This window comes from Gadus morhua, chromosome 15 (assembly GCF_902167405.1).
Source record: "Gadus morhua chromosome 15, gadMor3.0, whole genome shotgun sequence".
Taxonomy (NCBI): Eukaryota; Metazoa; Chordata; class Actinopteri; order Gadiformes; family Gadidae; genus Gadus; species Gadus morhua.
The window spans coordinates 2,103,619-2,120,056 of NC_044062.1; the positions used below are offsets into that span (position 1 = coordinate 2,103,619).

General features: G+C 43.8%; 1 protein-coding gene across 1 annotated transcript; it reads left to right on the plus strand.

Annotated features, from left to right (window-relative positions):
• The first annotated feature begins 364 nt into the window (after positions 1-364).
• Positions 365-16,166, plus strand: fam204a (family with sequence similarity 204 member A). Its single transcript, XM_030379483.1, has 7 exons — positions 365-722; positions 1,026-1,113; positions 1,318-1,348; positions 1,690-1,792; positions 4,231-4,320; positions 14,395-14,501; positions 14,804-16,166. The coding sequence occupies exons 1-7, from the start codon at positions 474-476 to the stop codon at positions 14,853-14,855; spliced, it is 720 nt and encodes a 239-aa protein (XP_030235343.1). The 5' UTR covers positions 365-473; the 3' UTR covers positions 14,856-16,166.
• Positions 16,167-16,438: the final 272 nt, after the last annotated feature.

Genomic DNA, 16,438 nt, shown 5'->3' on the forward strand with positions numbered 1-16,438 from the left:
TAACGCTTATCTTCCCAAGAACATGGCACAAATGTTAACATTTGGAATTCCTGGACCTGTCAGTAGTCTAGTCTTTAGAGGTCTATAATTAACACCGAAAAAGGCTCTAAACCTCCTTACCCTCTACTGCAATAACTTTTCGACGGCGGTTCTCTGCAAAAGACTTCATTGTCCTCAACCAGACCACACAGTATACAAAAAATATAGAATTGCGTATATTATAACCATAATTGTCGGACGGTCAATTAAACACGTCGAATTTGCTACTTGATTGCAAAAATATATGATTGGCTATTGTACTTGTCGCTGCGTGTTCTGTCCTCAGCCAATGGGCTGTCTTATTGTAACGCGTCATATTGTTTACCCGGAAATAACGACATCGTGCTGATCCTGATACGTTCGCTTTCTCGTAGCGCAGTTTTTATATAATCATTAAGTGACATTCTTCAATGTTTTGATAACAAATAGACTGAATGTATAGCGGACTTCTGCCCAAAGGTTTCACTGAATCCGATCTCAGCTCAGATGCCGAGGAGGTTGGACAGTGTGAGGAGGAGCAAGGGAATACATCGAATAGTTCTACTGAAAATGTGAGGGGCATAGCAGGACAGAGTACTCTGACAGCGGTTGAAGTAGACTCATCTCAAACTCCTGCTGATCCACAGCAGGACAAAGAACCCCCGACAGACATTCTACCTGGGATTTCCCAGGAAATGTGGCAAGTATGTTGTTTGCCATGCAGTGTAATAAACTATTCCCTCGTTGCTTCGGACTAACAAAGCATGATTTTGCACATTCTGCCATGCTGCTGTATTCAGGGGTTGTTGGATATTGTAATAACAATAAACGCCACCCGAGGAGTGTGTTGTAGGGTTGAAATAAGGGTTTGCGTAATCCTACGTTGTACACTAACATTTGAACAGCAGCAATTATAAGTGGTCATTGTACTGATATCCAGTTACAAGTGTGTGTTGTTAATGTTTATGCCAAGAATACTTATATTGTGCCTGCATCTGTACAATTAGAAATTCAAAGAGCTACAGAAGAAGAAAGATGAACTCCAAACGTGTCAGAAGGTGCCCAGAAGAAGACGCAAAAGAAAACACAAGAAAGGTCCCTTATGATGTGTGCGGCTCTGTGTTGCATTGTACAGATGCTTTCTTAATGCTTTAACTCCATCTATATGATAAACGAAAAAGAGAAAACTGTAACATCCATCAATTCCTCAACATGAGGACACTCTAGCTTAACAAGTGTTTTTGTCACCCATTTTCAATACAATACCATTAACATGATTATAATTGTGTTATTCAACAGGAACAAGCAATGAAGTCGCAACAAAAGAGGGGTAACAAAAATGTTAATAGTTATTATCATTTAAATAATGACACTAGTGCCAATAACCCTATTAACCAATAGTAGTAGTAGAAGTAACTTCTCATACCATCTTGAATGGTCATCCACTATCAACCCAGCATTTATTTTCATCTTTGTGATAAAATAACCTTTATCTGCTCAACAATAGAAAATGAACAGTTAGCAACTGAAGGTTTGTTTTGTTTGTTTTGCTGTTAATTATCGATGTCATGAAAGAAACATTACCCTACACCTGATCAAACCTAAATATTCACGTAATGTAAGTAACCATGAGGCTAACACTAGACGTGTCCCATCTCCCTCCTCTCTCAGGGAGCATCGAGGAGGCTTGGGGAAGCAGTGGGATGGGCTTCAGCAGTACTTTGGTGTAAACGATAGGTTCCAGCCCCCTGCGTCCAGCACTGCTGACCTTCAGGTAATTTGTTGTCTGAGTTTCAATACCATCTCTAAAATGGCCCTTATTCTTTAAGCGAACTCTAGCGTTACCGTGCCAACATATCCCTTCATGTTTTGTTCTGATGTGACATCCAGACTATTGGAAAGCATAAGGAATCCTGAGTCAACATAAATTCACCAAATAAAACTTTGTTTTGCCACGTCTTGCATGAGAAGAGCTCTGGCAGTTTCAAACACAACAACCTCCCCCCATAATGACAAATTATCTAATGATTAATTGCTAAACAATGACCAATTTTTTTTATTACCAACACAATAACTAACTGGCTAACTGACTAACTTCCTAATCCCTATAACAGGTTCAATAACAAGCCCTATAACAATCCTTATACGACTTTAACAAGTCCTATAACAATCCTTATACGACTTCAACAAGCCCTATACGACTACAATAAGTCCTATAACAAGCCCTATAACAAGCCCTATAACAAGCCCTATAAGACTAAAATAAGCCCTATAACAAGCCCTATACGACTTCAACAAGCCCTATCACAAGCCCTATAAGACTACAATGAGCCCTATAACAAGCCTTATAACAAGCCCTATAACAAGCCCTATAACAAGCCCTATAACAAGCCCTATAAGACTACAATAAGCCCTAATGGCCCTATAACAAGCCCTATAACAAGCCCTATCACAAGCCCTATCACAAGCCCTATAAGACTACAATGAGCCCTATAACAAGCCCTATTACAAGCCCTATAACAAGCCCTATAACAAGCCCTATAAGACTACAATAAGCCCTAATGGCCCTATAACAAGCCCTATACCAAGCCCTATAATAAGCTATGAGAAGATATGAGAACTGGAGGTTGGTCATCGGACAAGTACTGAAAGAAAAACATATCATCTTTCAATTCATTATTATTCTTCTTATTATTATTATACCTAAATCTGGTCCATCCTGTTCAAAGGAAAGTCAACCGATAGATTCATTTAATTTAAAAAAATGAAAAACTTGAGAAATGGCAATTTATGAGATAATTGCACATTTGTAAGAAAAGGAAGACAAAGTGCCAAGGAAGCACAAATATTAACATATTTGATGAACTATATAGTTGACCCAATGAAGGGGAAATATTTAATTGGCAATCCTTTTGATGGTTATTCAAAGTATTATTTTGAGCTCAGTTTTCTCCGCGTGGAACATTTAATTAATACTTTCTCCTTTTCTGCAGCTTTGGCTTTATTTGAGTAGAGTTGAAAAGATAAATAAATGAAAAAAGGGAAATGAAACAGGACTCATCATCATCATTTAATGGGAAGCGCAATATTTCCCCCGCCAATGTAATGGTTGTAATGACTGCATTCAGAGTACATTTCTATCCGCCTCAGATACTTGACATGTGTGTTATGCCTCTCATTCTCATTGACCAATACACGCACACAGACACACACACACACACACACACACACACACACACACACACACACACACACACACACACACACACACACACACACACACACACACACACACACACACACACACACACACACACACACACCACGTAAGGGAACAATTTACTAGTGTGGACCATTTAGTTCTTAAATGTCTTGCTCTAAAGCAGCTTGACACTTTAGCCAGAATAAACCAAGGACAGAACCAGCAACCATCTTCAGTATTCAGATGGCCTGCTCTCCTGAGCTACTGTCTCCCTTAATATCAAAATATAAAAAACATACTAATAATTTAAGAATTGCATTGTACATTCTGCTACAGTTCGATCGTGTTACTTTGTTAGTTTATAAGGAAAGCACAGCAAACACAAAAAAAAAAAAAAAAAAATTAAAATCCCATAAGGAAAATGCACATATCTGCCAGCTAAGTATCACACTTCTAAAATGTAGTGATTGAAGAAGACATGGTACTGTGCAGGAGCATTAATGCATTAATAACGGCATCCTGCTTATTTTTTTTGGCCATGATACTATTTTGGAATTGAGGACATTTGGACTTTACTTCTTCTTCAGATGGTCTCATGGTGGCAGAACTTCTGTGCCATCACTAACCAGGGGGCATCACTCCCCCCCCCCCCCCCCCCACACACACACACACACCACCTTAACTTCCCCTTACTCCCAGTCGAGGCCAGTAATGGAAATGTGTAATTAAAGCGTCACATTTATGTTTGGTAATCTCCTGTAGCATTTTCTAAGATTTGGCCACTAATATCCAATCAAAAAGGTTTTCATTTGTGAAGCAAAATCTACATATTTGTCATAATGGCAATCATATTAAAAAATAAGGCCCCTGGGGACTTTTGAAGTTACTCTTTGATTTTTTTTTCTTCCTACTCCCTATTTAAAAAAAAAAAAAAAAATTAAACCCACCCCCTCTCCCTCTCCCTCCCTCTCTCTCGCCCTCTCCCTCCCTCTCTCTCCCTCTCTCCACAGTCCGGCCTAGAGAAGAGGATGGAGCTAGCCATCGCTGAAGGGGACTTCGCGGGAGCGGAGGAGATGAGCGACAGCCTCGCCACTCGAGAGGTACGCCTCGGCCGATAAGAGATCTTTCGAGGGGGGTTCTCCCCCCCCCACCCCCCTCCTCCCCCTCCTGCTGTGACAAATCGGGCTAATGGATCCGTGGACGTTTTCTCCCAGCAAACACGCAGAGGAACAAAAAACACACACACGCACGCACACACGCACACACACACCAGCGTGTTGTCCTGCAGCTCTTTTCCATTGCATTAATGGAAAGCCCACCTCTTAGTTTTGAAGTACGAGGGGTGTCTGAAAGACGCTGGGCTCTGCTTTTTAATGAAGGGTGCCTTGCTTTCAAGCCAACTGTTAAATCGTTCTCCAGGTAGGAGCTTCGTACCTTTGAAGTGTACATGGCCCCTAAATGTACTGCCTGAAGTTTTGTAACTAACCACATTGGCAGGCATCAAGGATCAAGTGGTTTGAAACTAATTTAGCATAAAATGTAGCCCGCTCTCATATAATTGTGGCTAAGAAGACATACAGCGTCTAGGTGTGCTGTTCGTACATGAACCGCTCAAGGTGCCTCCCTGTGCGCTCTGTCTCAAAGTCGGCCGTCTTTGTTTTATTATAAGTATGTCGCATACACTGAGACGCTGGCAACTCACAGATGTACAACGTTCATATTTGACCTGCTGTCAAGAATAACGATTGTCTAAGCAAACAACCAATTATGCTACAAGACGGTCAGAACTTTGTTTTAATGTGCCCTTCTCCATTCTCATAACGCAGATTTACCCGTACCTCGGCATATGCTGATTGTTTTTTGTAGAATATAGCGAGAAGCTAGGAAACGATGTTAGAATTATTAGCAAGGAATGAAGCAGTGTCAGGGTCCTGTTTCTAAACCCTTTGTTGTTTGCTCACTCATGTATCTCAAATGTCCCGATTTACATAACATTAAAGAAGAATCCGTGATACAGGAAAAAACGAAAAATACACCAGAATTGGCCGGTGAGATTCCCCGAGTGACACAGGCCACGGTGATCTGCGTGGACACACTCCCAAACCCAACCCAAAGTGCCGGTCCCACTGCCCACAAAGTGGGCCCATTTGGGAACCTAAAAGAAAGTAATGGAATAACTTGTGTGCGCGCGGCTGCGGATGAAGGCACCTGCGCCTGGAGTTTACTGAAAGCCTCTTACCGGTGCCAGTGGATTGACGTAGATTTAGCCAGGGTTGAGTCTGTCGCTCCGTCACCTGCGCTGCCTCCCGCCAAAAACATGACGGGCCGCGTGACAGCGCTCTGGCACGCGCAGCTCATTGTTTAGCGGCAATGCGCTAACTTTACTTCACGAGAGCGCTGCGTTGGTCTGGAGACGTTCCGCTTGAACGTCTGTGAAAGGTTTGTGAACTTTGAATGCATGGAGGAGAATCACAAACGGACTCAATAGAGGAATAGAGGGTTTGCAATGGTGGAGTGTACTGTTGAAATAGTATTGTGACAACCAGGGTAGGAGGCGTTGTCTCGATGCAGTCCATATTGGATTATTAGATGCAGCTGTGTGTTGTAGTTAATCTTGAATTAGACTTGCACTGAGACAGTTAGCGGGAAACCAGGCGGTTTGTTTACACCGTTAACGCGTCGGACTTCTTAATGCATTGAAGAGAGCTGTTTAGAGGATCAATATTCCCAAATGTGGCCAGAATCAATTTCAAGGTTCTAATTGAATGAGTAATTTGCAGCGGAAGGCGTCTTCAATGCTTAATTTGTTTACGGTCGTAACACTGAGACGTGATTGCGGTTGGGGTTTTATTTATTAATTTCTTAGAGGCACAATAGTCACAGGGTTTGTGAGCAGAACAAGTGAAAGCAGAGGGACAGCTTTGAGGGGACAGAAGTGGGCGGGGCGTGACTTTAGGCATTGTTTGGTACGAGACCATGGTGCATGATGCTGGATAGCTGTTTGGTGACTGTCATTGAATCTCAATCTCATATATTTAACTCTCGGATTCAAAGGAACTGACGGAAACTAAAATAAGCTTGTTGTTCGCTTTTGTGGTAATAACCACAATAGGCCTTTGTTAAATAATATGTTTTTAAGGTTGATTCGTACCCGTTTCCGCTCTACTTGAAACTCTCTACTTTCTTCTTATAATCAAAACCTTAAAAGACTGCGATAAAACGCCTTTTTGAAGTCTTGTGTTTTGAATTTTGTGATACAGTAGTTGTTTTTTCATCCATCTTAAGTCATGATACACGCTGCCTGAATCCAGCTCGTCCCTTTGAGATTTGCTGCTTATTACAGTGAAATATTTCTCTAGGTGTTAGGTCTTTGTTTTTAACAGTTTTATTCATGTTCCATTTTCCCTTTCATGTGTTTTCTCGGTATCTGGGCAATACACGGATGCATCCTGTTCATTACCTTTGTTTGTTCCTTCCATTTCAGAGGCCCCAGATTACTTAATTTATTCCTGAAATCCTTTTTTAGTCCCACAGTCCTGTTCGTCACCGAGAGAAACACCGGCTTTTGGATCGCAGACTCTACAGCAATGTCGTTTTTGTCGGTTCTGAAAAGATACAATGAACAAAAATAATCATGTAGCGCCCCGACCACTCAGGTATGGGTATTAATTGCGGTAAATTAATTGGTGTAAGTCCAGCTATGAGGGACAACGGGTCATCGTCCTGTGATAATTGCACAATATTTGACACTTCTCTAAGTTGCACTTGGACTAATTAATTTCTGTAATTAGTGTAACATGAAATGGCTGCTGTGTGTGATTCATTTTGCATCATCGTCAGGATCCACTCACTCCCAGCAGCTCAATAAGAAGAGGAGGATTTCCAGTTACTGGAAACGGTGGAAGCTCTGTATCAGGCAGACAAAGAGGAAGTCATTGATACTCCCAAGCTCAAATCCATCACATTGCTAGAAGGAACATTGAGAGGTTTTTTTAACCCGTGTTGAGATGTAGTGAAAACATTCTAAAAGTCCAAATCGATTGATTCATATTTTCCAACAAAAATGGTCAATGTGGGTCGAACATGAAATACATTTTAGGATTAATCATGCATATCCCTGCTACTCTATAATAATATAACACATCAGACATTCATAAACTATACATTTTATTTAACTAGAAAACAGCTTTTAAAACAATGTTGCCCACTCAACTATAACCACAATGTCATATAGAGTTACACCTACAATACCTGCCCTACTTTCATGTATCCAAATATTCAATTTTACCCCGGAAATTAGTATGCCCCCACCGTCTTTTAATTTTCCTTCATAAAATAGAGCAACTCAAATAATTTCACCAAATTCAAAGAGCTGAACCGACTGTACACAAAGTGAAAAATGAGGACGGCGTAATTCAAAACAAAGGCCTGTCACAGCGTGTTACTGCCTACAGTCTTCCCCTAGCTAGCGTCCCCGCCATTAGAGCTGCATTACCACTTCAAAACAGAACCACTTTAGTCTGCCACAATGGGGGGTATGTCGTGTTCATTTCATGACTTCTCCTAGAGCCAAAAGGAATATGAAAGTACGAGTCGACGCGTGTGCCGCTCCGAGCCGTCCTCTGACTCCGGTTGTGAAGTAGAAATAACGCTACGGGAGAATAGCCACGGCTTTTGTCTCCAACTTAATTTGTGGCATATTGGCTTGGAAAATGCAGGAGACGACTGTTGCTCCGAGATAGGTTTGGAGTAATGCAGGAGGAGTGACAAGCAGGCCCACCCAGTGCAGTGTCAAGTCATCAAGTACACAACACTGTCTCTCCTCTGCTCCACGTTGCACCAACGTCTCAGTTGTTCTGAGTGCCGCGTATGCAAGGACAATCTGATGGAGTCAACGTATTATTTGGCTGTGAGGTATGATGAACGCAGTTGTTTGCAGAATTACAAAACAAGGTATATATTGCCCAGATTTGGTAAGACCCTCACCATATAACAATGTGCCTGATGGCAGTTATATCTAAATATCATGTCACAGCTTCGTTAATCAACGAAGACCAGCGTTTCTCTTTCTGTTCAAACGCCCCTCTTATCACTTTGCAACGTTTGCAGTTTCTTATGGTGACTGCAGATATTGAAAATAATGAGTTAATGCTGGAGAGCGAGAGCGAGATGCTTTCCTCAAGTACAACAGCAGATGTCCGTCATTGTCCTATAGGCACCGAGCAGGACAAATGATGTCTCCGCACCCCCGCTCACTTTCTCCTTTGGTTTCTCCCAGATGTCACCTCGATTGCTTGTGTTTGAACGCCCTTCGCTTTATTAGAGCAATTGACAGCAGTAAAGAAAAGAAGGGTGCACCACCTGGTTCTTTGCTATCTTCATATTTCTTGCTGATGTTGGTACGAATTGAGTTAAAAGCTACTACATGTATTTGGCCTCTCAACAGCTACATAATCCACATTAACACGGCGTATCATTTCCCGGTTACCTGTAGCCTCACCTTTCACCTCACGTCGTGGTACGCTTTCCTGTACACCTGAACCATCTTACTTGCAGTGGTTCTGGATAATTGTCCCCCCCCCCCCCCCCCCCCCCCCCCCCCCCCCCCCCCTCGGCCTCATTAAGTTGTGTCTCACAGCCAGACGCAGCCCGCCACAGCTGGGAAGCCCGCCACGGCTTTCCTTGGAATACGTCCCCCCTTTTTAGAGAAACCTGCTGGAGTACGCTGAGACAAAGGTGTCCCTGCGTGCCTTTGTGCGAGGAGACACGGCGGGTTAGCCGCCACAAAGGCCGACACCAAGAGTGTTTCATGTTGTTTGTGTTATTCCTCTTGCCTTTATGCTCTCGCCACCTTCTCCCTGTCGTGCCCCGTGTTTGCCGCGGAGAGAAGGGAACAAATGCTTTTGTGTTGGGAGTACACATCTTATCAGATCTGTCTTCTCCCCCGCCCAAACCTCCCGGTAGGAGGCTGCCCCCCCCCCCCGCCCCGCCGCCCCGACAGACCCCAGGGCACCCCCGACCAGTTGAGGGGAAAACTCTCGGCCTTTGTTCGTTTTTTTTTTTCGTTTTTTTGAAGCACGCAATTTATCTCCCCGAATGAACTTTTTATTGTATCTCTGGATGACTCGCATTAAAAAATTTCACCCATTAATTTTGAAATGGGTACTAAGCTTTTATCAATTGCCTGGGAATCTCATTTGGCTTATTGTATTTCATTAATTACTCGATAGACAAAGCATACTTTTCAGTGTAGATTTGTGTGCTGTTTAATTAATTAGCATGTTTTCTGTTTTAATTAAAGCCATTTTTTTTTAAATTAGGGCCCACAGCAAAACACATATATAATTTGTTTGTAATTAAGCCTTAATTGGTGGTAGTGGAAGCTTAGCACCCTCGCTTTCCTTTTTTTTTATGATTGCCATTTTATTGCCAGTCACTCATTAATTAATGTTTTTTTTCTAATTAGCTTATAAAACTGTTGATGACACATTATTGTAAGTGTGAGTTCAAAGCTTGCTAATAAGCCCACCCAATTCAGAAGAGGCAAGATAATGGCATATGCACAACCCCAGTCAACTTTCCCATTTCCCTTCCTTCTCTTCTTCCCCGGTCCCTAAAGATGACATGCGGCGTGTATCTCGCATCAGATTACGCTGTCCTCCCGTGCCATCCCTGGAGTGGTTCTTTTTTGTTTTCTTTTGCATGCCACGTAATGCTGTTTGTCAAAGTGGTACCAAGATTACATAAAGCTCTTACGCGGGCTGGCCCCATGGCAGACTGATAATCTATTGAGAGAGGGTGATTGCTCTGTATGTGTTCTACTGCGACGGGTGTGCCGCACACACGGCTCATTGTGAACTGTTTCGCTTGTCGGGGAGACGGCGAGTGACTTTATCGGGGTGTACCTTTGGACTGTGGATCAGGAGGTAATCTGTGTCTCAGACTCCCGCCTTGAACCCGTCGTGTGGTGGGAGATGTGTCATTGAGATGGCGAGTGTGGCCACTCTTGAGTCAATACCTTTAGTAAATGATGACAATGGAGGTGGGGTATCCTTTCTTGGGGCCAGGGGAGAATGTACGTGGCTGTACCGTGGTGGATTGTTTCCACGTAGATATTGATTAGACACATCGTCCCTCCTGCCCTTAGCGTGTTGCGATCCGTTCTGTTGCTGTGAAAGATGGTGTCCAGGTCATCATGATTTGTTTTTGCTCAAGTCGTTAGACTTCCCTTCCCGCGTCTTTCCTTTTCTTCTTCTGTTTATTTTTAAAAAAAACAGCAGCCCGTTCCCCCCCCCCCCCCCCCCTCTTTTCTTTCTCCACACCTCAAATCGTAGAAGTCGTCCCTGAAATAGCATGTGAGCTGCCTAATCTGATATTCATTCCATTGTTATACAGCCCTGCTTTCCAAAGTTGACTAAGGCCACATTATTTAGGCATTAAGGTCGCGTGATAAGGGAATTAGGCTGGTCATTAATCGTTTACACGTCAAATGCAGCGGAGCTGCTCGGGGAGGTGGTTTAGCACGCCGGCGCTATATAGCGCAGGCTAATCCACCTCTCACACATTTTAATTGGAAGAGGCTTCCCTGGATAGGAAATTTATGAATGGGTTTAAGGCCATTTCTGCCTCTAAAGCCGTCATTTATTTAACATTGATAATGGAAGCCTTTTTAACACTATATCCTCGTGGAAACATATTTTCCTAGTGTTTCGAGAAAGGTTGTACTTGTGTTGGATGGCGTTAGTGGGAATACATTGTCTTACTCTGGACGCTGTTGAAAAATTGTGTTCTGCTGGGAGTTTCAGAACCTTTCACATTGATGCGGCGGTATTAACCCCAGTATTTTTCGGAACGTCGGACTTGTTTACGAGTCCGTTCTACTGCAGTATTCAGGAGGTTTGTTGTTTCTGAGATTAACTCCGGCTTTCGGTTGTTTCACGGTAGAGCTGCTCACAATTTCTGCACTGGACCAAGGTCCCGTTCTGTGGGGTGAAGATGGGGGCCCCGAGTGTGTTTAATAAGTAAACCTGGGGCCAACAGTTGAGCAGTTCTGTTGACTTAACTCTCCTAGTGGTTCTAAGCCAGCGCTGCAGCTGAATCTGTGCCAGCTTTGTGTACCAGGCGTTTTGTTTTTGCCTCAAAAGGTCAAATCCCTCAAAGGTCACGGTATTACCCCCAGGAGGGAAATAAAAACACAACAACTTGTGTTCAACGGGTCTAGACTCGGCAAACCGAAAAACAAAGTAATCTGGGATGGCCACTTCGTAAGAATAAGAGTACATGGAAGGGAGCTGCTTCTATGGGTGCTATAAACAAGGAGTGCAGAGGCTTCATGGCGTCTGTTACTCCCCTACGGCTTTTATCATTTTATTCTTCACTGTACATTCTCCCTTTTTTCTTCCTTCTGCACCGAGTCCTGATGTGAAAGGATTTAGCACTAAGATGCATTCAAAGGGGGGGGGGGGGGGGGGGGGGGGGGGGGAGGGGGAGGGCGGCGGGGTTGAATCCTGAAAAGTGGATCAAAAAAAGTAAATGAAAAATAATGTCATATTACTGAAAATATGAGAGGCTAATTTGCGGCGACTTTTTGCTAATTTTGCTCTCGCCAGAGAAAGGGGAGCCGTCACCTGCTCGGCGCGCCCGGGCTGACAGTGCCAGTGATCCATGAAATAAGCTGCCGCTGGCTTTGTTCAGATAAGAATGAACAAATCTGCACAATGTACTGCTCTCGGAATCTCATTTTCATACTTGCATGCGGGCTAAAAGGAATAAGCTGTTTGCAGGCTTGATTAATCAGACATTTGAGGGCTTTTTGTCTCTTTGATCTGTCCCGTCTCCTAGGTAACTTGGTTGACATTAACGTTGAGCCCCCCCCCCACCGTAAAGACAATCGGGGATTGTAGGCTAACTGATAATAAATGTAAAAAACAAAACAAAGAGCTTTATTGCTTTAATAGAGTAACAGCACTGTGCAGAATTTTAAAATGGGAAGCGTTCTTTTGTGGGGGGGGGGTTTAATTTAAATGTTGGAATGTTTGGGAAGGCGTGTGTTCAATACCTTTTTGGATTTCAAACGCTCCCCCTGGCAAGAGAGCCGGCTAATCCCGGCATAGAAAAAACAACAACACAACTGCTCCCTGTAAATCTGAAATAAACGGGCCATTTAGCCCTGTGCAGTGACCCTCCTGATTCATTTAATACTTCTAGAGTTGGGCGTTGCGACCGGCAGCCTGCCTGCTGCTCTCGTGTGCCTCTCACACACGGCAGCAGTACGGCACCCTGAGCCCTGCCACCGTTTACCGGAGCTCAGCCCTGTGATCCCAGCCTGCCTCACAGCCGCGTAGACGCAGCACCTTCAACGCCCCTTGATCCCGGGGACCAGAGAGAGAGAGGGCCCCGGTCTCGGTGTGTGTGTGTGTGTGTGTGTGTGTGTGTGTGTGTGTGCGTGTGCGTGTTGTTTATCGCGCCTCACAAATCTACCGCCTCGACCAAATTACCGGATTTGTAACTTTCCGGTTCTCCGGCGTTTTACTGGAAAAACATGATTTATGGGCTGTGAAAACCTGTAAAACGGTAAGGAATTAGAAAACTGTCTGAGTATTCAGGTTATGCAAACGCTTTCACAAATCTTGGAAGTGAGCGTACAGCTGAATGGCTTGGGGCCCGCCGGCGCCCATAGCCACTGCCAGCCCCGTCCTTATCTTAAATCCAAGCAAAGTACTAGTAATCTTTTTGAAAGACCTTTATGGCTTTTAATGTATCCCAAATTAGAACATTTTACACCCTTGGTTCCTGAAATATAGTGATAAAAAGCCTTTAGAGTTTAATTTTTCCTGCCTGCTCGCTCTGACCTGCTTAATCCCAGCATGCATTAGCAGATATTTTAGTTTCAGTCTTTCTAATAAAGTTTATCCCACTTAATTATAATTGAAACATTTTTTTTTTCCTAGCAGGTCTAAAAAAAATCTTCTTCCAAGGGGCTGCAATGGTGGCCCAGTTCTTCATTACCTTAAGACCTCCCTTTCCCCTGATTGTACGGAGGAATTACCAGCCCGTTTGGTGAAACGCTTCCAAGTTGTTTATCAAACTGTGCATTTGGTTGAATTATAAACCTATCTCAGGAGTGGCAGAAGAGGCAGGCTTTTTCCCTTTGTTTCCTGTGCGTCTGTGTGACTGGGGTTATTGGGATTATTCTGCTCCACAATACGCACACACACACACACACACACACACACACACACACACACACACACACACACACACACACACACACACACACACACACACACACACACACACACACACACACACGCGCGCATCTCTTCTCTGGGATTTGAATGTTTGCCTCTTTGCAGTCACGGTCATTCTCTCTGCTTTGGATGTGAGGCACTGCATTATCCCAAATGGAGACCCTCTCTTGAACACTTCATTTCATTCATTGCAGTGTTTCTAAGGAGACAAGACCCATTGCTAAACAGTTCATTATTTTGGTGTTTGTTTAATGTACACATTAAGAAGAACGAAGAAAGGACGCCAGGAAAAACGGAACATATGAAAATAAATAGATTTAAGGGAGGAAAAAATCGGTTTGGAACAATAGACACAACAATGCTGTCCTATTGCAGGAACATTTTCTGATTTAAACGTTTTTTCCGAAAATATTTATGCGGTCTGTCTTTGATAGATGGATTTTTGATGAGCCTTGAAAGTATTGCAAGGAAATCGCAGTTTATTACAAATTGTTTATTTTCTACAGTTTGATATATCCCTTTAAACATAACACATTGAAACAAATGATTTTTCTCCCAGGAAGTGACATCATTGTTTTACGTGTTTGCTCAGTGTGGGATGACTGGCGCTCGATAAACCGCCCCAGTGTTGTATGTAGGTCAGTGAGTGGTGACGTGAGTAACTACCCCTATACAAATTAGTGTTTATTTCCATAACACGGTACACATATTGTACTCCACAATAATCCCGTGTAAGGGGACTTTTCTTGGACTTGTTTTCCCACCTCAAATCCACCCGCCTCTATCGCTGTGTTCTCTGAAAGCCGTTGCAGTCGGCGTGGGCGATGCCAGGTAGACCTGGGGGGTTTGGAGCGCCGATCATCACAAACCACGTCGTTTACATCCTCTAATGGCCCCGCTCCCCCGTCTCTTCTCTCCCCGCAGTTGGCCGTGAAAATCACGCAAGCCGCCGATTGTCGAGACTACGTGCAACACAAGCAAGAGGAGGAGGCCTCGCGAGCGGCCCAGAAGCGGAAGGCGGTCGCCTGGGGGTACGACGTGCCTTTTTGTCTCCTGTCTCGCTGCCTCGTTCCTTTATTCCCTTTATCTCAGTCGCGCATTGGGAATTTTAGCAGGTGACGCGTGAACGCTTGTGTGTGTATTTTATTTCCTTTTGGTAGGCAACCAATGGTCATATCGTTTACACCGTCACCCTTTGAACCTTGACCCCTCACGTGTTTCGAAGGGGTCAAAATAGCGCGCTGAGCTAACCGCGTTGAAGGCGTGGGTCTCAGTGCCGTCGACGCCGTTCTCACGCCGGTACTCTTTTGTCTCCGTTTGTTTGTGTTTTCAGGTTCGAGGCCAAGAAGAGATGGGAAACCAAGAGCAACATGGGTTACATGTAACCGACCCCGAGCTGACCACGAGCCCAGATCCTACGGTACCCCCAGACCGCGCTGCCTCCAGAATATGTTTTACATGTCGGTATAATGGCTAGCAGATGAGGCGTCTTTGTCACCCTGGTTTGGATTTTGCCAATGGACTCCGGCAAACCGTCAAGGGGTGAAAGTTGCCCGATTAGCGGCAAAAATGTCCATCAAAAGCGTTTTGGGGGGAAAGAAATGTACTGAGCATTTAAATTAACTCCTCGGGGCCCTCTTTGGTGACAGCGCCGTGTGTGTGTGTGTGTGTGTGTGTGTGTGTGTGTGTGTGTGTGTGTGTGTGTGTGCGTGTGCGTGTGCGTGTGCGCGCGCGCGATTTCTATTTCATTTGGTTTCTCGTGATTCAAGTATTCCGGCTTTTCCCTTTTTTCCCGCCTTGAATTAAATCTGGTGTACATTACCGCATGATGCGTTTATTTATTGCTGTAAAGTGGGTTAATCATGAAGGCGCTCCTCCTTTATACGGAGGAAGAGAAAGGCAAGATTAGGGCCCTAATGCAATGTACAGAATAATGTGCGAGAGGATTTGTGAGCACAAAATGAAATTTGGCCGCTCTAAACTGTTGTGAGCGGTCGTAAACTGAAACTTGAGTGAATAGTGGAGGAGGGGGGGAAACACACGAGACATGAATCAGAGGCTTTGCTTTTGGCCGCCGCCCATGCTGCGAGGGAAGCCATTGTTTCTTAGTCCAAACATGAGTTTATCCGAGCCTACGCAAGCCACTCATCACGCATGCCACCAGTCCCCGCGTCATGTAGACGCTAGGTTGGTGTGCCGTGATGCACTTTGATCAGGTTTTTTTTATTATTTATTATTTTTGTACGAGACACTTGCCTCTCCCGAACCCCCTATACTTGTGAAATGTGTGTGTGTGTGTGTGTGTTTCCTCTCATTCAGATTCCAGGACATGTTAACATAATTGCAAACGGAGCGCCAAAAATGCAAGAATGATAATTACTTTTATTCAAAGCAACGTAATTTCACTCAGCCATGGAAAATGATTGCTTTGCTTCAAGGTAATGAGAATTAAAATGATTCCAACTAAGTTGTTTGCATTGCACATATTTGGACACTTAGTTGCCGTGTGTGTGTGTGTGTGTGCGTGTGCGTGTGTGTGTGCTGAATCTGTATTATCAATTATCTTTGCATTAGGTCAGCAGAAATACTAGTGTTACATTTGTAATGCAAAACACCTCAGAGGAATGTTGGCAGCCCACCAGTATAAAGTTTTTATTACACATTGGCCTAAAATATTAAAGCTTTTGGATAATCACTTCCCCTGGACCCTGTGCCTGAGAAGCTGTTAGTTGTCGAGAATTGGTGCTAATTAAACTATTAATTATTTCTGTAATGAGAGGAGAGTTAAAACTGTATTAAGCACATCAAAGTACAACATGGGATTTCTGCACTTTGATGCCTGCAATGAAAAATATGCCTCGCTTCAGAAGTTGGGAACTATCGTAGATGCTGAAATATTTCATTAAAACAACAAAAGAAAAGTAGCTTTCACCCGGTTTGCAGCCTGTGTGTTTGTTTGCTGTTCTCT

What these genes read in the sequence shown, in the direction of transcription:
- fam204a (XM_030379483.1), top strand. Translation starts at nt 474, where the DNA reads ATGTATAGCGGACTTCTGCCCAAAGGTTTCACTGAATCCGATCTCAGC. An exon ending in TTTCCCAGGAAATGTGGCAA is followed by an intron (nt 723 to 1,025) that starts GTATGTTGTTTG and finishes CTGTACAATTAG; the next exon opens with AAATTCAAAGAGCTACAGAA. An exon ending in GAAGTCGCAACAAAAGAGGG is followed by an intron (nt 1,349 to 1,689) that starts GTAACAAAAATG and finishes CTCCTCTCTCAG; the next exon opens with GGAGCATCGAGGAGGCTTGG.